At 40.4% G+C, this 20,903-nt stretch overlaps 1 protein-coding gene and 1 pseudogene across 2 annotated transcripts; one reads left to right on the plus strand and one right to left on the minus strand.

Annotated features, from left to right (window-relative positions):
• Window positions 1-2,040: 2,040 nt before the first annotated feature.
• On the minus strand, window positions 2,041-9,458 carry LOC117302949 (annotated as a pseudogene).
• A 296-nt stretch (window positions 9,459-9,754) lies between these two features.
• Window positions 9,755-20,265, plus strand: LOC117302950 (ZZ-type zinc finger-containing protein 3-like). 2 transcript variants are annotated; one of them, XM_033786948.1, is made up of 12 exons: window positions 9,755-9,790; window positions 10,349-12,150; window positions 12,456-12,594; window positions 13,016-13,169; window positions 13,535-13,716; window positions 14,515-14,592; window positions 15,123-15,224; window positions 15,647-15,748; window positions 16,584-16,745; window positions 17,483-17,578; window positions 18,002-18,120; window positions 18,674-20,265. In XM_033786948.1, exons 2-12 carry the CDS (start codon window positions 10,427-10,429, stop codon window positions 18,831-18,833), a joined length of 3,018 nt encoding a protein of 1,005 aa, XP_033642839.1. In that variant the 5' UTR covers window positions 9,755-9,790; window positions 10,349-10,426; the 3' UTR covers window positions 18,834-20,265. The 2 variants fall into 2 exon arrangements, with proteins under 2 accessions (XP_033642839.1, XP_033642840.1); XM_033786949.1 differs by lacking the exon at window positions 9,755-9,790 and adding an exon at window positions 10,199-10,235.
• Window positions 20,266-20,903: the final 638 nt, after the last annotated feature.

A 20,903-nucleotide genomic window follows, 5' to 3' on the forward strand; every position in this document is an offset into this window, starting at 1 on the left:
CAAATGCGCCTTTTTTAATAAGTCAAACATTTCACATTAAAGGCACTTCAATCTCGTATCCATATTATTATTATTTTGATGCAAAGATGCTTTTGACAAAGCAAAAATATAATTTGTTGTAAGAATACAATGTCAACGCAGAATAAAGTCGATTGACAACTTGAAATATTATAACAGTTTTGCGCAATTTGTATTGTTTTAAAGCTAAATCTGTCATACAAATTCATTACTTATTATGCAAAGGTATACATAATGTTATATTATGATAGACTGATAGATCAATTACAGCCTGATCCAGAAGCTCCCCCCACCATTTAAAACAGCTTTCCAATCAAGAGTGATTGTGCAGGGGTAAACTTTGACACATAAAATGCATAACAATCCAAATGCAATAAATCAAATGAACAGAGCTTAAAGGCTCGGTCCCACTGTAGCATGAACAAGAACGATAACGATAAAGACGCAAAGAGAACGCATTATATTGGTTGAATGAGCGTGTGCGTATTCTGCATGGAGCAATTCAACCAATAGAATGCATCTTTGCATCGTTATCGTTTCGTTTTCGCTGCAGTGTGACTTTTCGCCTTTAGTCATGTTTAGTTTGGTGTTTTATGCTCATTGAAATTCAAGTGTACTAGTTCAAAAACTTGTGAAAGGAGCTACTCTGCTCTCTCTCTACTCGAGATTCCAGCATACCATGGCTAACTATTGGCCGAGACGTTGGGGCCAAGGGTTGGCCGATTCACAGTGAAGACATTACAGTTTCTCAAAAGAGTACAAAAACTTCTGGTGAAGGTTATGAGATGGCTGTTGTTACTTTGTTTACTCAAGGTTTTATTGTCACGCGGGAAGTGTTTACGAGAGGTGAATCTTATTGGATTGGTCTGTAGATTAGTCGAACTTTGAGCTGAATTTCCATCCAATGCTGAACATGATTATAGTGAAGAATACATTGAAAGTGGTAAACAATACAGTCTGAATTGGTTCAAATGCTGGCAAATACATCTGCTTTAAAACTTGGGATCCGTGCCCAAAATAAATAAAATCTGAATCCTATAAATACATTTTTTTAAAGTTTGCGCTGTGCTTTCATAATTTGTCGGCAGGAAAAGAGCTTGCTCTTGTTGATGTGATGACTAGTCTCCTTTACTAGTCGTATTTTGCTTAAACACCGCCAGGTTCTGTCCAGCAGGACCCGTTATTTGAAACTCCGGCAGCAGAGATTCAATGTTCATGTTCAACTGTGCTGCATCAGTCCCAAGAGATGACGACGATGACGCATGCCCGTCGGAGGAATCACTGGTTTGAAGAACAGCGCCCTCTCCAGCCAGTGAAGCCGCCAGCTCGGAGGTGGTGCTTGTCGCCGTCCTTGATGATCGGGCATGTAACTGGGATAGATTTTCGCCCATGAGTTGAGCGAGAGTGGCAGCATCCAACTTATTGGTCAAGTTAACCTGCTGGATGCCGCTCCCCTGGTGTTGGTTTGTGACGTCGCCGGATAGTGTGATCTGTGGCAGCTCAACAATTTCGACAATGTCTGAATTCAGCGAATCTTGAGTGAGCGCTGTGCCGCCGAGCCCAGATCTTGTCATGCACTCTGTGGTGAGACTCGGAGCGAGAGACACAAGTATCTGCTGCTGGGTTGTTTGTCGGGAATCCCCGGCTCCGCCACCCCCATGTAGGAGTTGGTTCGGCAGCCCCGCCCCGCCGATAAGAAAATTCTGCTGGAGTGTCGGGATGGCCTGAATGATCACCTGGGTGGGCTGGCCGGCCGCCTGCTGCCGTACAACTGTGTTTTGGTGCTGATGTTGTTGTTGCTGCTGCAGCAGAGGATTCGCGGAGTTCAACACAGCGTTGCTGTTCAACATATTCCCGCTGTTGAGTGCATTCAGCAGCGTCACCGCAGCGTTGTAACTTGGTGGGGGTTGCGATGCCGTGGCTGTTATCGTCGGCGTAGCTGTGGCGGCAGCGACACTCGTCCCATTGCCGACACCATTAGGGTTGGGTAAACCGAGCTGTTGCAGTTGCTGCGCCGTCATCTCACTCTGCATCTCAAGCAGCAGCTGGTGCATGCTGTTCTGCTGGACGTTGATCTGGTTTTGAATCTCCAGCAGTAGTTGCTGCATGTTCTGCTGCAGCAGCCTGCTGTCCATACCCTCCATGCCAGCTGGTGGTTGAGCCGCTGCAACTGTTGTTCCGGCAGAGGCAACTTGCTGCTGTTGCGCTGCCAGTTGCTGTGCGATCTGTTAAAGCAAAAACAGAAACAGTTTTAGAGGACTTTACATGTTTAATCTGAACTCAACACAACTCCATCATGCTGTAGCCATCTTGGATTTCTCCCATTCAATTCAATGTAACCAAACCGAGGAAGAAAGGCTCAATGAGTCTGCAACCAAATTAGTGATCAAAAGAATTGGGCGAGTCAAACAAAAGGTCCCATTGTGGTCCCATTATGTAACACATCATGTTTATCTAATGATGTACTCAACCAAAATACTAACGTGGAAACTACCATTGAATCAGTTTTCAACTAGCTGTTTCAAAATGCCAAGGCCAGGCCCAACTTCTTGAGCACAGAAAGTAGCTGAGCATAGCCATTTGAACTACTATGTCACAAGAGCAGTGTATGACTTGTATCCTGCTCATTTCTGCTTAGTAGAAAATTTCCTGCTTAATCAGCTCTGGACTCTGGTTCTTGTTAATTCTACTGAGATGAAAGTCGAGGTAACATTATTCTAAGTACTCCTAGCTATAAAAAATATATGTATGTAAGAGTCACCTGTTGTGCTCCGAGCTGTTGTAGCAAGAGTTGTTGCTGGGCTGCCAGTTGAGACATCTGCTGTTGCTGTGTGGTTGCTTGCTGTTGTTGCTGTTGGCCGATAGCCTGCTGTGTATCCACATGTTGACGTGCTGCTGGCTGGGCAGCAACCTCTTCCGAGGACGCCTACATGTACAACAACCAAAAGAACAGTCAATCTTATTATTACTGGTTTATTTCATGCAAGTATAAACATGAAAAATTGTATAGCATTGCAACCAATAGGTTGAATTGCACACAAGAGTTATATGGAAAGAAAGACGACAGTAATAAAATAATATCATAATAATATCATTGTATCAGTCCAAATACATTATACATGACATGTTTATTTGAATTCTACAACTGTTATATCTTTAATTATTAAAGATTAAAACCAGGGACCAATTTCATAGAGCTAATTAAGCACAAAGGGCAGCTAAGCACAACAAAATGTTGCTTACACAAATAAGGTTACCACTCAAAATACCAAGTCATATGTACCAAAAATTACTGGTATCATGTTTATTTTTGCTAAGCAGGAAAATTTTAAGCAATATTTTCTGCTTAAGCAGCGAAATGAAATTGGGCTTTGAACCTCTGTCTTTGAGATATGATGTTTATGGCATGCGTGCAAGTGCAGCTTGTTTGACTGATTTCACAATGTACGAGAAAACATGCACATACAGAAAATGCATACAGACCTGCTGTTGGTGGGCTTGCATGATCTCTTGCTGCGTCTCCGTCAGTTGCTGCTGCTGCTGTTGCTGCTGCTGCAGCCGTCGCCGCTGTACCTGCTGCTCCTGCTGCTGCTGGCGCTGTTTCTGCTGCTGACGTTTATGCTGCATGGCCAGCTTGTGCTGCTGCAGCTGCTGCTCGATCAAAGACTGCTGCTGAAGGACGTGGCGCTGCTGCTCCTCAAGTTGCTGCTGCAGGCGTTTCAGCTGCTGCTGCTGGTCTCGTAGTTGAGCCTGAAGATTATAAACAAAAGTTAACTGCATGTTTCAACTTTATTTAAATTTTTTGTTATACCTAACGCAATCAAAACACATTCCAACAAATGGCATTTTTGAAACCTTCTGGTTTCCAAGTTGTTTTGAGACTTTTAAGTGCACAATCATCTGATGCTCAATAGTTGTTTTACAATCTGGATCTTTACAATCCATTATAAGAGAATTGCATATTTTACCACATACAAGTATTTTAAATATTTTGGGGTGGTCCCATGTACATAATGTGCAAGAAACAAACCACTTAACTTTGAAGGGTCCTCATGTTTGAGCATGCATCAAAGTCATTTTCAAAGTCTTGCATAGTCTTTTGAAAATGTGTGATCTTTCTCTTTTCCAACCATTAGTCGGTTCAGGTGCTTATTTTTTGGTGTAAGCTTGGTCGACTAAAGTCAGAAGAGGGAATCAAATGCAGTCGACTAAAGTTGCCTATGGTAAGGAAAGATTTTAAAAAGACCTACCTGGGTTAAAGCAGGTGCTTCTACGTCCCCTGCGCCATTACTGTCCCCACTCCCTCCCCCACCGCTACCCCCTTCGGATCCAGTCTTCGGAGCCACCTTCTGCGTCTCCCTAGACCCTGTAGAGACCTCCTGCTCTAGGTCGCTGAAGCTCTGCTGTTGCCTTGGATTGTTTTTCCAGTATTTCTTGAGACCGTGGGGAGGCGGCTCCCTGTCCCCACCGGTCTCCTTCATCTGAGAGGCGACACTTTGGATGGTGCTCAAGCTGCAGCCGGTGACCAGAGTGATGAAAGTGGCGCAGTTAGAGACTTTGCCTGTAACACGTACAAATTGCATTGCTTGATTTACATTGGTCAGATTTGTCACAACTTTAAACTTATGAAAAAAAACTGATGAAGGGTAAAGTATGATGCTTTCACATTTGTTGAAGTCCTCACTTGAACGGGTAACCACCCTTATGGTGCCAATACAACATTTTTGCTATGAGCCTTAATATGTTTTTGTACTGAAATTATCAAAATGGTGAAGTGTCTTGCTTAAGGACAACAAGTGTCACAACCGGGACTTGAACCAGAGCTTGAGTCCAATGTGCTTGTCTGCCCGGACACAACATGCCACACCTTTTGAGTGATGTGTGATGTCATCTGCATAAAGTACAAAACAATAGATATATGGTATTAAATGGTCCAAGAGTAGGAGGGTTAACATCAGCTCACCTGACGGCGTTAACATCTCAGCAAGTACTTTCCTGGCCTCTGCCTGGCCAGAGTTGGCCCTTTCCCTCCAGGTCTTCAGCAGGACAGCGTGAGTATGAGCCATCTGTTAGATCAACCAACATGAATTATCATTCTTTTAAATAATAACAATGGCTTCTTATACAACACTCCAATCTGTCACAGTTACACTCATTGCATTGAACAGACTTTTATCACGGTGCAGCCATCTAGATTTTCTCACATTCAAATCAATGTAACCAAACCGAGGCTGAAAGGGCAAATAGTCTGGTTCCTTTCTCTCAAATATATACCAGCATACATCACTGTTATTGAATACAGGAAGCATGACCACGGTAGTGGCAGTGGCCGCCGCAGTGCAATGACTCACCATAACACACTCCCCCTCGCAGCATTTCAGCTCATGTAAGTCAGTGACTTCCTTGAGTCTCCCCAGCGCCATCTGACCCTTGGTCCTCTTGATCCTCTCTCGTTGCTCGGGCTCTGTCTTCAACCTCTTGTGCAGGAAGTTGTTGGAGTAGCTGAGAATCCGCTGGCACGCGCGCTCGCAGAATTTCAGATTGTTACGCAGATTCTGTCGGTTGGTCAGGACGAACTCCTCGAACTCTTTGGAGCGCTTTTGGCCGTTGCCGAGGCCGACCTTGCGAAATCTGTTGAGGGTTTAATAAGAATTGTTTAAAGGTAGGGCAGAGACTGGTAACAACTTACTTGGTGAGAAGCACTGTGTTAAAAGTATGAACTATTTTGAGTAAGTAAAATTCTGTTTATCTGGCCAGTGTTTCAATTTTTTTCATTTCAAGATGACCAAATCCTTTGTGGTCGATTGATAAAATGGGTCTTACTTTTTGCCTTTGGTGAGTAGCTCTTCGACATTATAGGATTTTTTATCCTTCAGCTTCTTGGCGTCTTTGATCATCTTGAGGAGTTGGCTAGCACGATCCCTCGACTCCTCCATGTTGCCTGTATATCAAGTAAACAATCAGATCAAAATCCTATCAAATCAATTAAATCAGTTAAACGCTGTTGGCATGTTAAAGGTACTACACAGGATTGGTAAATTTAAACAAAATCCTGAATGCCTATTAATTATGTAGTTCATACAAGAACCACTTTTTTTTCTGTAAAATATTATATTGAGAAACTGTACCTGAGAACTTTAAAAAAGGCAACAACTGCTCCACAAAGATGTTTGTAGAATAAAAGTGAAAATTTAGGACTTACCTTCAGCGATAATGTACCTCTGCATACAGCCACAGGGCTTGGAGGAGATGTGCAAACAAGCCAGTCTGGCCGCTAAACAAAGTTTCAAATGAAAAATTGCAACGATTACACACTGCAAAAGGACAAATGTTTTTACAACATGAGGTTTCCTGAATGTGGGTAGCTAGTCTGGGTTCCCCCCTTGTTCTAGACGCAGAACTACCATAGAGTTATATAGAAGAACTAGAGGGCGCACTGGCCTATATACGTGACCTGACATGCGCGCAGGGGGCCATTTTCTTAGTTGACAAAACAGGCATCGCACAGCGTGTGTTTGTGTGGCCATTTTGTAAGTTGACAAAATAGCATCGCACCAGCGTTCAATAAACACAAATTCTAACGAGTACTTCATATTCAACGCGCATGCAGAATGGGGCGCGTTACTCCTTGCGGTCTCGTCGCGTTTGTGCAAGAAGCATCACCAGTGCGCCCTCTAGTTTTTATATATAACTCTATGGGAACCACCATGATATTGCAAGAAGGTTTACAATCGACAGGGTTGTACACAACGTGGACCATTTCTTTCTTCCTTTGGAAACTCCTTCCAAGAACATTCTAAGGCTCCTGGGGCTGATTTCACATAGAGCCATTGATCAATCTTAGGCTTAGCTGCGAGTCAATCTGAATTGCTAACCAAAAGTTTGATGTCACAATACAAATCACCATGGTGATTGTAACAACTTAGATTAAGAGGAATCTTAGTGCATCGTGAAATCAATCCCAGGAGATTTTAAGCAAAACCTGAAATCATGAAAAATCTTGAAAAAATCATGAGCTTGCCAATTCATCTAAAGTAACTTCTACCATCTATTTTGAGAACATTTGATGGATTTATGCCAAATATGCCATGAAGATGTGAACCGGATCAGTAGAGATGCCAGTTTAATACCACCATGGCGAATAGCAGAGATGGTTGGAGGGCTACAAAGAAGTGCCAACTGACCAAGAAGAAGGCGATGCCACTCGACATTTCCGTATGCCCCCCCAAAAAATAAAAAAAAATTACCATCAGGGTCTTTAAGTCCTTCCACGAGGGAGGAGGCAAATCTTCCTGCATCTTCCTTGTATTTTTTCTTATCTTGCTCCGTTGCTCGCGGTGGTTTGTATCCATCCTGGTTCTTCTCCATACGGTCAAACTGAAGACCTATGCGCAAAAACACAACAAACTGTGACATCACATCCTTGCAAAACGACCCAAAATGGCAAAGGTCAAATGTCAACAGTCAAACGACAGGCTGAACATTTGGTGTTAATACGCAGGGGCGTGGTGTACCCATATCTGATTACAGAGCAATTTCATAAAGTGTTTGATTTTTACGGCGCAGCAAAAACCAAAAAGCAAAGAGAAAAAACCTTGTGGCATAGGAGAGAACCAAAACACATAAGCAAAACTCATATTATGGCCTGTGAACCACAGTGGTAAGAGACAAGCACTTTATGCATGAGCCACCCATCATTGTTAAAAGTGTCTTGCTAAAGGACACAAGTGTCACTGCACTGCCGGGATTTAAACCCACACCTGATCATCTAACCATTAAAACAAAAATCTGTTAACTCGACAACTTACCACAAGCATTACAGAGAGTCAATCTTTTCTTGGTGTTAGGATCCACCTTGTAGCGTATTCCGATGATTCTTCTCCTTCTGAGTGTATTGGTCTTTGGGTTTAAAAATCTTGTCGGCTTGATGATGCTGTTTGTACCGCACTTGTCACAACAAAAAGGAGATCCATCTGTTTAAAAATCAAGTCAAAATACAATGTTTGTGAAGTGGGTTATAAGATTACTTTTTTTTAGATTGGACAATCGTCTGGAAAACATACCTTGGTTCACATCTGGTTGGCCTGGCCGTCTTGGTAGGTAAGTTCTGGTGTTGAGTTGTCTCCTTTGTGTTTCTTGTACCTCGCTTATGAAGTGCCGGGCAGGTGTTTTCGTTCGGCAGCTACGACGTGTTTGGTGAACCTGCTTGTAAACAAAAAGTGTTCAACAAAATGTTATATGCCGCACACGAGCTGGGGTGGGGTGGGGTGGGGGGGGCGGTTTGGGGGGGGGGGAACACAAACTGTAATCCGCACCTGTTCATTGATGGTTTCCATATCGTTAATGTCTACTTCAGATTTGGTGTCGTCTACTGTGGGTGCTGGTAACGATGACACAGCATAGTTCTTATCTTGGTTGCTTAAATCTTTACCTGTCAGCAAAATTTATCAAGAAAATTAATAAGATTAATAAAATCAACTTACCTTAGAATATAATTTAGTTAACAGTAATAATGAACTACAACAGTTACATACAAGCATCTAAAAAAAAAAAACACTTATTTTATTGAAAATTTTTAAGACAGGTTCAAAGTTTGTAAATTATGAGACAAGTTAATTTATGAAGCGATGGGTTTACAAGGTGTTTTGGCCACCACACTTTGCTGGTCAGAAACATCAGGGTTTGATTTACTACTGCTAAAATGCGTAAAAATAACCTTTTAACCTTGTTCGATGTTTTGAACTTGAACATTTGTGATGCAGAGTCTTTTTTGTGAAAATAATGAAATTTTGTGAAAATGATTCGGCGGTAGCTTTTAGAGCATGCGGGCAGTGGACGCAAATCCATTATTTTCATTCTCATGGACTAATGTAATAATATTATATAATAGGTTAGACTAGACTTTACTTAGTTAGTATGGTTTAATTAGACTTATTTAGACTAAGAGTTCAGACGATTTCTACTCTACACTACACTGACAGTAACACGACTGTCACTAGATAGACTAGAGAGAGAAAAACCAATCATTGCTCTACATAAAAAACAATAAATTAAAACGGAGATAAATCATATTTTCATTTCAAATTGACAACACGGCATTATCTTTCATTTCAGTGCTTGTCAATTAAGCCTGTTAATTCCCTTAATTAGCTGCCGACAGCCCGTAGGCCAAAAGTTTTCAACGGCTTGATACGTGAGGTATGGAGAATTGTGAACATCATCTCCAAATTGAGCTCAAGACAGCTGCACATACCACGACTCACTCTGCCCTTTTGCTTCATCCGTACGGCTTGAATTCGTGTGGACTTTCTCCCACGAGGTATGGGAGAGTGCTGTGATGAAATTTTCATCGATTCTGCAGCTCCCGAAAGGAGAAACTCGCCGGTTTCGGCGACTTCGCCTTCAGAACAAAAGAGCTCAACCAACGTCGCCATTTTTGATTTCTCCTTTCGGACGTTTATGCAGATTATGAATATTCATGATAAATTTATTCGCGTTTTGAATGGACTGTCACATTTAACTCACAGGGGTGTTAAATTTTGATGAGAAATGTTATAGTCGTCACTTCAAAGCAAAATTCCAAAATAGTAAGATTAAATGCACAAAAAACATTAGAGGAACTGTTAAAGTAATTGTTTTATGAAAAAGCATGTAAAAAAAATGAGACAAATTACCTGGTAATATTATTTCATGCACTTCCTGAAAGTGGAATTACCAATATTGAAAGTAGATATAACCCAAGATGGCAGCCTCCATGAGAATTTAAAGAAAGGTAATCTTTCCGAAAAATCAATTAAAACAGAGTATTGCTGATCATCTTATGTAAGGTTTTGACACAAAGATAGTTTCTACATGATTTCTACACTGCTGTGATTTTTTACTTTGAGATCTAGATGACGGAATGATTACAAATTAAGCAATGAAACCGACTTTCGGTGTTCACGCTATCTAGAAAATGCTCAGCGCTAAGCGATTGGATCAGCCGTTGAGGGCGCTATTCACCTCATTTGGTGCTAAAACAAGTGTTTTGAACGATTTTATTACACCTCGGGTACACATTTGTTGAAATAGGAAAACATTATTCAGGGACTTAAGAAGAGGTCATGGAAAATGAAAGTATTCATAGCAAATTCACAAAAATTAAAATGACATTTGTGGGCAATTTTGTCAGTGTTTTTGCAGGTTTCTCAGAGACGGAACTGAGGTTGACAATGTGTGTAAGATATGTTTTGATATTTTTGGAACAATGTCCAAATTATTTTCAATTGCACTATTTTAAGTATGCCAACTGTGACTTTAAGTTTTTTAACATGTTTTTCTTTGTGTGCAGATGTGATTGGTGGGAGTGTATCAACATGATCGAAGCAGTTAATTTTTGACAAGTAGTCTAAATAAGTTCAGCGCAATCATGAGACGTCAATCACGAGTATCCAGTCATGCTTCCCTACCGGAGCACAAATCAGAAGCAGCTTCCAATGAGAGATCAACACGATCTCGGACATCATCAGAAGCTCTGGTTGTTCTAGATTTACCCAAAATGATTAGGACTAAGAAAACGGGTCATCATAGACCTGGAGGCCAGGGTCAAGAGACGATTAAAAATGGCAAAGGGAATTCAATTATTGTTCCAAGCGTGGAGGGGGAAGTTTCAAAAAGAGGTTTGCGAAGTACAGATCATTCTGTTGCTAATAATAAAGACATGACAGTTGCCGTTGACCACCTTGCTGGAGGGGACGCTAATAATTCAGGCCGCTCTAGAAGGAGGTCTGGAAGATTGAGCACCACCCAAGATGTTAAGGAAGACTTGGAGAAACCTCTGCCATTGCCGCTCGGCGTGCAAAAGGAAAGTAGGTCTCTAAGACGGAGAACCAGATCAGGGACAGTAGTGGAGCCTGTTGGAAATGGTCCGTCAGGACGACAAGCTACAGACAGTGATTCAGATTATCTGCAGTGCGATCACCAGGAGACTAGAACTGAAGAATCGAACCAGGTGGACGATTCAAAAGGAAGCGCAGATGCCTTGACGATTGAACGCCAGCCGGAGCTGAGAGACTTACCCGAATCTACCTCATTTTATGAACACATAACAAACTCTTCCAAATCAGAAGAGATGGAACTTCATATCGAAACTGCATCAATTGCTTCCTCAGGAGTGGACGGTCTTGCTGAGCGGCCTCACAAGCTCAAAGAGAAGGCATCAAAACATGACTTGTCTACCACCTCCACTGAAGGACTGCTTTCCAGGACCAGTCCAAGACGTGCAAGGCAGGTTCAATCCCTCTCATCTGAGAGCAAAGATAATTTTGATACTAACACGAAAAACTTGCCAGATGAGGAGGAGGCACAAACTCATCCAAGAAATAAGGTCAGGGGAGAAAAGACAACTCCCAGGAAAAGGACGAGGAGCACCAGTAGTAGCATCTCCCCGAAGAAACCACTAGAGAACCAGGCAGCAGATCCTGTCCTGCCTGGTTCGCCTAAGCGTCGGAGAACCGCTTCAGTGTGTAGGGACCTATCCCAAGACTTCAATACATCCAAACCGGCAGATTCAGAGACACTCACTCCCTCTCTCCAACAAACTGAATGCAATAGCGAACTCATACCTGACCCACCAGATGCCTTCAACGGTGATCAAATCCAGGAATCAGTCAGCGATGCTATCGATAAAATAATTTTAAAGAATAACTCTGTAGCTTCTATTGAAACCTCTGCCCTTGTCCAACGTACACGACATCGTAGTGGAACTTCCCCGCGGGGCACCCCTCATAAACACACACAACTTGACCTGACAAGATCTCCAACTAGACGTGGTCTACGATCAAGTGGGACTGTATTGGAAACCCCAGCTTCGGAAACCCCTTCAGAAGTAACTGTGACCCAAGGGTCAGAGGAGGTCACACCCTCCTCAAGCCCTGTTGTGACCCATAGGAAGTCCTCCAGCAAGAAGAAGAGCTCCAAGAAGGATGCGACACATGAGAAGGGTGACTCTAAGGGCGAGGAGCAAGGAGGTTTAAGGATCAGGGTCAGCAGAGAGGAGGTGGACTATCAGGCGGAAGAGTGGTTCGAGGATGTTGACGAGAGCGAACCTTTCTACTTTGAATCGGACCACATGGCCATCAAAGGAAACAAAGAGTAGGTGGTTGGTGTTTTGTAATGCAGTAGACTTACCTTGAAATAATCGGCAATGTTGTCTCAGGCATTTTGGCTTGCTTTATCAACCATTATTCTTGCTTTGAAAAAATGTTTTGTTTGTAAAAATATCTATATTTTTTTTGAAGACCCAAAGACTTACTTTGCTACAGCTGATATGTTGGTGGCATTTTAAAGTTTAACTTTCTGGCAAGATGCAAATTAGACAAATTTTCAAGCAAAAATGTTTCAAGGCCTGGTTTTAAATGTGATTTTTGAAAATGTGTTATTGCTTTACTCCTGTGCAGTTATCGAATGCTCCTTCGTACACTCACCACGCTAGAGGCACAACGGAAGCAAGCTGTTGTGGATCTAGACAAATTGTTGGAATGCAACGACAAAGCCCTGAGAAACCCAATCAAGTTTGTGCACAAGCTCCAACATAAGGTGACTAAAGAAATCTGAGAATAACCCATTTATGCGTCCCATTAATGCGTGGCACAGTTGCCGCGTGTGACATGTGTGCAAGGGTACTCAAACTGGACTGTATTTTATAAAAACCAAAGGAAGCAAATTTCACAATGTATCAATAAAAAATTAGATTTTTAGTAGTAAAAACAAATTATATCATTGCAGCCAAAGGTTTATGTTAAGGATGCTCACACTGATTTTACAAAAAATAATTCAAACAGAAGATACAACAAGGAAATAAAGGAAATAAAACACAGAAAGCAGTAAAAAAACATCAGAACTGGGCCAGCTAATTTACTATTACAGTAAAACTGAAACAGTCAAAACTTATATTTCGATGTCCCTACTTATACTTTGCCCTTTTCTCTCCCCCTCTCTCTCTCTCACTCTTTGCCAGGATACACTACATCTCCCCATCTCGCAGCGAGTAGTGACTTTGCCGGAGATCGACTGGGCTCGGTATATCGGAGCCCCCGAGACGAACGAGTTACTCGGCCTGGTGCATCAACCAAGGAGTATGAGGCCATCTACTAAGACCACTAGCACCGCTGGTAGGTTTTTAAAAAACTGAGGTGTCTCAAAAAAAACTAAAGACTTTGAAATGGCAGCTAAATAAAAAATATATGATTCTGGGGAAAAAGGGTTCAGATGTATGGATAGCTTATGGACTCAAATTTCAAATGACACCAAAAAGTCTGTAAAATAATATATGCTTGGTTGAGAACTGCTCCCTGAAGAATACGTAGCCGACATCTTGGATTGAATTTTGTAAGTTTCAAAGGACTTATTACCTCTCACAAATTAGAAGGCTAATTCCTGCGCAACCTAGTTGTCATACCCTTTATAAAAGTGAGCGGTGCTCACCCAAGCATGAGTACAAAACTCAAGTGATTTTTTTTTACTCATGAATATTCAGCACCTGTCTCTGCACCTTCCTTGACGACCCAAACCAAGCCGGCGACCATGGCACCCCCAGCAGTACCAGCCGCAGTAACAGCAGGAGTACCAGTCAATCTTGACATGGATACACCGTCTACGAGTAGCACACCAGACCTCATGCAAACTGTTGATGCTGTGGACTCCAAACACGATCTGAAGGTACCTGTATCAATAAAACTAAACCCCCCAAAACATATAGACTGTTGTTTGTTTGTTTGTTTGTTTGTTTGTTTGTTTGCTTTTTTGTTTGTTTGTTTGTTTGTTTGTTTGTTTGTTTGTTTGTTTGTTTGTTTGTTTGTTTGTTTGTTTGTTTGTTTGTTTGTTGTTTGTTTGTTTGTTTGTTTGTTTGTTTGTTTGTTTGTTTGTTTGTTTGTTTGTTTGTTTGTTAGTTTGTTTGTTTGTTTGTTTGTTTGTTTGTTTGTTTGTTTGTTGTTTGTTTGTTTGTTTGTTTGTTTGTTTGTTTGTTTGTTTGTTTGTTTGTTTGTTTGTTTGTTTGTTTGTTTGTTTGTTTGTTTGTTTGTTTGTTTAGATGATCTTCCCAACAAGGGACCTATGTAAAACTTTCACAAGAGGGTATAAACTATAAGCTGGCAACACCAAACTTCTCTCATACAAACATAAGTTGAACGCGATTGCACAAACCGTGACTCGGTAACTAGATGACATTACTTATTCTAGTCATTGTGAAATCAATGGTTAGCTTGGTAGCGTTCGAACCCTTTTCTTGAGATTGCAAGTCATGCAGTCTAACCACTTGACCATGGTGACACTAGACCAATCCAATCCTTATCAAGAATAATCGTATAACCAATCTGTTCAAAATAACTGATGGAAGTTTCAAAAGTAATAAGGTTACAATTTGTGGGCAACTCTGCTTTTGAGTTGGGTTACTGGTATTAAGATTATCAAATTTAAATACATGAATATTAATGAGACACCTAATGTCTAATTCATCAGATTGAGCTGATTCGAGGTCGTCCAGCAGATGAGAGCAAATCGGCAACTTTCAACCAGCTATGGACAAGACATGAACAGGTAGTCAAACAAATTCAAAAAATCCGCAATTTATTATAGTATTCGTAGGTGTGACGTATTTCAACTTTGGGCCATGCCCACTTCACGCAAACTGACTTTACCGAGTACTTAGAAACCTAAGTTTTTCTTTCGTGATTTTTGAAAGGAAAGTTTAATACATGTAGTTGTACTTGGTGTCATCTATTCTTTAATACACCAAGGTTTGCATGGAGCTACTTTTTCTTTGGTGATTTTTGCAAAAAAAGTTTAATAATCTGAAAAATACCTGTTTTCTTGTGTGTAAACCATGCATGCATGGGGTGGGGTCTAGCATTTAATCGTTTTTGAGAAATATGTGACAAAAGTGTCTGGTGAATTGTGCAAATAATAATATTTAAAAAAGCATAATGCACAGTTTATGACATAGGTCGTAAAATGGTTTGAATAATGAAGGTCACATGACCAACAATCATCCAATCAAGTTATCCTGGATGTTTCATTCACCGGTGGTTTTATTTTTTTGTAATGTTTTGTTTTCGTTTGAATTGAAGCGGAGGTTGGAGGAATGTCTTCTCAAGTTCCCAATGGAGGATGTGGAGGCAAGACGATGGGAAAAGATAGCCAAGGCGCTCGGAAACCGAACTTCACAACAGGTAAAAACAAAATTCTGTGAGGGCTATATTTACACTAGAGAGGTTTAGAGATTAAGCTGTAGGGCATGTCTTTAGTGCATTGGAGAGCTGTGTGTCTTTCAGTGAGTAAAACCGAGTCTCTCAAAGCAATAATGTTTGACGGAAATCCAACAAAAATTATTTGACATCGGAGAATTGTTTTCCGACTACCTGTCCTTGCTTAATTGGGTCAAGACCTCTAAAAATATTACAAAATTAGAGGCATTACAAGGTGTATCAAAAGTTCTTTAAGCAAGTTGAATCTGGCCTCCTTTCCTGGTTTGAAAATGAACAAGTTAATATTAATAGCTCAGAGAGCTGAATGTTGCGAGAGGATGGGGACTGCATTTTTGATATTGTGGACCAGTAAAATACTTTTCTTTTTCTATGTGTTTTTGTAATAGGTGGCTAGCAGAGTACAAAAGTACTTTATCAAGTTGATGAAAGCTGGTATGCCTGTACCAGGAAGACTACCAAACTTAACAACATACCAGAACAATAAGAAGGTTAGCTTAATAACCAATGTACACATGTTGTTTAGTGACTCCTGACTCCCACTTGAGTCCGACTTAAAGCCATTGGACCCTTTTGGTAAACAGTGTTGTCCAAGGCCCACACTTTGTGTACCACAACTTCTATATCAAATAACAAACCTGCGAAAATTTAGGCTCAATCGATCATCGGAGTCGGGAGAAAACAACGGAAAAGCCCACCCTTGTTTCCACGCGTTTCGCCGTGTCATGACATGTGTTTGAAATAAATCCGTAATTCTCGTTAACGAGAATTTATATTGTTTTGCTGTTTTCTCAAAAAGTAAAGCATTTCATGGAATAATATTTCAAGAGAAGTCTTTCATCATTGCCTTCTGTAAACCCTGCAAGTTATTTGTAAATCTGTGAACTTTTTTTTTGTTTTCTGAACCGAAAGGGTCCAATGGCTTTAAGTAATATTTTCTGACGACTCAAACTCAGACTACAGTCACGATGGTTAACGAGTCAAATTTGGATGAAACCACTTTACATGTTTTTGGAAAACTTTCTGTGTCACCCTGTGGTATTATTTTTTTTTAACATCTGTCCCACTAATCGCATGAGCCTAACCCTGGTGGTATCTGTAATGTTTTGATCTGTTCAGGAGACGGACGCCTCTTACCCTGTCTACATGTATGTCCAAAATCTAAACTTACTGGAAAAGCAACCATAGACACAAAACAAAAATCTCATTCAAACACGAAAGAGCGGCATTCAAAAGATGGATTTTTATCTCATACTAAAGTTATCCATTAATTTATAATTCATTCCTTTTTTGTTTTCATTTCTGTTCTATTTCTGTCTCAAAAAGACGGGCAAGAGGATGCACCCCTTTACCAAGCCGCTGTACCAGCCCTCCACATTCCTCCAGTCTGTCCTGCCCCCAGTATTTATGTCCGATGATGACCCTTACAGCTATGGTTTTGACGATGGTTTTGATGATGATGATGATGATGACGATGATACAATATCGGTGAGTGGTCCAGATTGGAAGGGATTTGGGGTTTTTTCTGGGATTTGTTTTTTCAAGGACATTTTCAAGGTCGTTTTTTAAAATTCTGGTTGTGAATCCAAGGATTCTCAGAAAAGCAAACTTAAGCACAGTACTACCCACGGACCCAATGGAGAGAAGACAAAGAAGGAAGTTTCAGTTTTAGATGTGGGAGGTAAGCCAAAGAGTATTATTCCAGGGAAAACCCAAACAGTCAGGTAAGGATTGAACACCCAATACACATAGGGCAAACTCTGAATTTCTGCGCTAGCTGTCTGAAGCAAAGAATGTCTTAAACTAGAAGTACATAACTAATGTGTTGTGTGCATACACAATGATGACGTGTGTATGGTAACATTTACATTTATTTCAATGCTGTCATACAAAATAATAATACAATAATGTACATTTATGTCAAAATTAAACAAGCATTATAGTATTAGGTATGATTGGGTACACAATACTTAAAAAATAAGCAGCAATTTAAAGACAACATTTAGGTGTAAGGTGTATATCTATATTTAGCGCGCTTCGTTTAAGACGAGGTTCGGATAATACGAGGAAAATTGGCCAGTGACTACACTAGAAGCGCACAAGAAGCAAAACTTCCTCGCTAACCTGTGAAATATGCTTGATGCAAATGTAAAATTCCCTGCTTTCATAGAGGACAGGCCAACACAACCTAACATTCTCCCATTTGTTTTGTTTTCTTTGGATAGGATGACGAGACGATTCCTTCAGTGTTAAGGAGCACCCCAGAATATCAGGAGTTACTCAAACTCAAGCAAATCAAGAAGAGGAAAATCAGGGTTCAGGTCAGTAGAATACTTACGAGGTTTTTTGTTTTTTCACAGCCCGTCTTTGAAATCTTACTTAAAAAATAGGGCAGAATATTTGAGGGAACTGTGCCTTTGGTGATACAAGCATGGAATTTGTCAAACATTATTGTATTAAAAAAAAATTACTTGGCATCAGGGTCATCGCAGAATTGAGTTTTCTAAAGAACAAAGATAGAATTCTAAGATTGTTCAAAATCCCTGGACCGATGCCAGGAGTCTATACTCTAGTGACCCATACAGATCTGTGCCACTACTAACTAGCTTTTGAAGCGCCACAACGTATCACAGGGTTAGATACAACGCATTACACATCAAATCATTACACATCGTATCTTGCGTTGCATCTTGAGAACGTCACTGATCTACCCAAATTTGACTTTTGTTGCGTTTTGTTTTTAGGGTCACGTTGGGTATTGTTGCGATGGGTGTGAGATGGAGCCCATCTTTGGCATACGGTGGCATTGCACGGAATGCCCAGAGGAAGTTTCCACAGATCTTTGCCAAAACTGTGTAGACTGGTGAGTAAAAGTAGTTTTAAAATGTATTTAACTCGCCACATACTTGGGTTCCCTCCTGTAAAGGATCAGTCATTGAGAGTCAATGACAGTAACTGACCGTAGAGTTCCAAATATTACGCTAAAGGATCAGTCATTGACAGTCATTGACAGTAACTGACTGTCAAGTTCCAAATATAACGCTGATGATGGTACAAAACAACAAACTACATTTGTGTGGGTTTGAGATTGAAGACACTTGACAAAAACCTTCACCAACAGAAATAAAACATCCAATACAATTCAGGAAAGCAGCCATTCATTGTATTAGCAACATCTTACAACTCAACAGTTTTTTTGCAAGTTCCAGCTGAAATGAACTTGAAGTTTAGTCACAATTTTTTCAGAAGTTCAGCAAACAATGCAACAGGTGTTGTTGACATCCTATTTGTGACCAGCACAATTGTGTCGCCCCTAAAAATCTATTTATACTATTGAGCATTTTTCCCAAGCAACAGTGCACAGTATTCTTTCATAATTCCCAAGTTAAGACAGTATCCACTCTCACAACCAACAGCAACTTCAGCTCCAAGCACCATTCCAGCACACACCGGATGGAACCAGTTCATACCAGTTACAGCCAGGGCTTTGTTGATGGTGACTACACCAGTTTCGAGCCCAGTGTAGGAGATTACAACTATCTAGACCCCAACTATAACCCGGCGCAAACGACCTGATCAAGTTGACGAGAACTCTGTTAAATACACAATTTGTTTTGTTATATTTGTTCGTTCGTTTGGATGATATTCTCAACAAGGGGACTAGACAAAGCTCCCATAAGGGGATATAAACGCCAAGCCGACAAAACAGCCAACCTCATTGGTTTAAACATCTATGATCAATATGAGTTGCGCAAATCGATGAATTGTGATTCAGTAACGAGACAATAATACTTATCTTAGTCATTATGAAATCAGCGGTTAGCTTGGCTTGATTTGAACCCTTAACCTTGTGACTGCAAGTCCTGCAGTTTATGACCAACTGAGTATAAAGCGACTTTTACTCTGGCTTATGATAATTTAACACTCACGTCATTACATGTACATGTAAAATTTAAGTTGACTTGGAAATACTGCAGTCTGGAACGCTGATGATTTGATCATGTACTGCAGACAATCGTATCCGACATATGGGTATTTGGAGCAAAAGAGACCTCATTAGTTACGAGTGGTACATGTATTTGGCCCAGGCCTCCATTGTGTGGATTTATGTTGTTGGTAAAAGCAAAATGGCCGCCAGATTTGTCAGCCAGATTTGTCAGCTTTTTGGGGAATAATTTCTAATGGTTTCTCTCATCGGGAACTCTGGTTAAGAATATCTTGAAATGTTTTAGATCTTTATAGAATAATGTTATTTAAAGGATTAAATGTTATGTTGTGCGTTATTGAACAAGATAGAGAACAAGATGCAGAAAGAAGTATAATAGTTGAGGTGTAATAAATAATGGGCCAGAATTTCATAATTAATTGAAAAATAATACTGTTTACCTTGATGTAGAACAGAGCCAATTGTGGATGGAATTTTTGGGGGCTGCTGTCTTCTTTGCCCTTCTCTTGGCCCTGTTTGTGGCCTTGGTGTCTCTTAATTATTCCCCAAACAATCTGACTTTCATAAGGAAGTGTTCTGTTCAGATAAAGCCTGCCCTCACCTGTGCAAGACCATTTGACTTGTTGCAGTGCAGTAGCACACTATGGGTTTCACTGGTATTTGGGTGTGTGTTTTTCAGTCGATGTACATGTACTTTATTTAAAAAGCAAGCATGAAATATTTTGATAAAATTTGAGGATGCAAAATTAATTTTGATATTTGAAGAAAACAAAATGCACCCCACAGGTCAACGGTCCAATACTAAGAAGTTGTTTAGCAGAATGTGTTACCTAGCAAACAAATAACAGGGCACCAGTTACAACAATGAATAATATGGCATTTTAGCTGGTTCCATTTCAGCTAAAAGCAAGGGAGTTACAAGCTGTATGTAATTAGACTAGGGTCCAATTTGTACAAAAAAATGTTAAAGCAAATTAATTTGTTTAGCACAGAAAATATTTCTGCTTAGCAGATTTGTTACCAGGTACAATTTATGACAATAAAGTTACCATGACATTTTCAGTGTTTTCTTTTCCTTTTCTACTTCTAGTAAAAATGATGACAATAAATGTAGTCATTTGTATGGAATTTTTATACCGTAGTAACAGAGGGCCTTGCGCTGTTACTATCCATGTTTGGACCATAGGCATTTCCGACACCATCTCCTTAGCATTATGCAGTCCTGGGCCCAATTTCACAGAGCTGCTTAACGGTAAGAAAATTTTCCTGCTAACTGTAGCAGAAAAAATCTGCTTAAGCTTAAGCAGAGCCTTGAAACTGGGCCTGGAATTTGAGAATGGTTAACGGCAAACTTTTAAAAATCAAATTGTGCACCATTATTTGAGGCGCTCTTCCTCTCGTCATAAATCACCATCTCAAAATAGTCTGCTACCTTTGCTGTTTTCTCTCATATGTAATGATAAAAACTTGTATTTCTTCAGGGGACACAACCAAGATGGCGGCAATGTGAAAAGACTTTTTTCTGTTCATTGTAACATATTTATTTAGAAACATGACAATATGGCAAGGGGTTACGGTTTTTAAGATGAAATATAAATTTTCAATACAGTATGTACTTTGAATAGAACAATGTTAAAATCAATTGAGAAATACATTAGTCATGCATTTCAATTCTGTTTAAGCCCTTCTTGTTTTATTTG

Source organism: Asterias rubens, chromosome 19 (genome assembly GCF_902459465.1).
Source record: "Asterias rubens chromosome 19, eAstRub1.3, whole genome shotgun sequence".
In the NCBI taxonomy this organism is placed as follows: Eukaryota; Metazoa; Echinodermata; class Asteroidea; order Forcipulatida; family Asteriidae; genus Asterias; species Asterias rubens.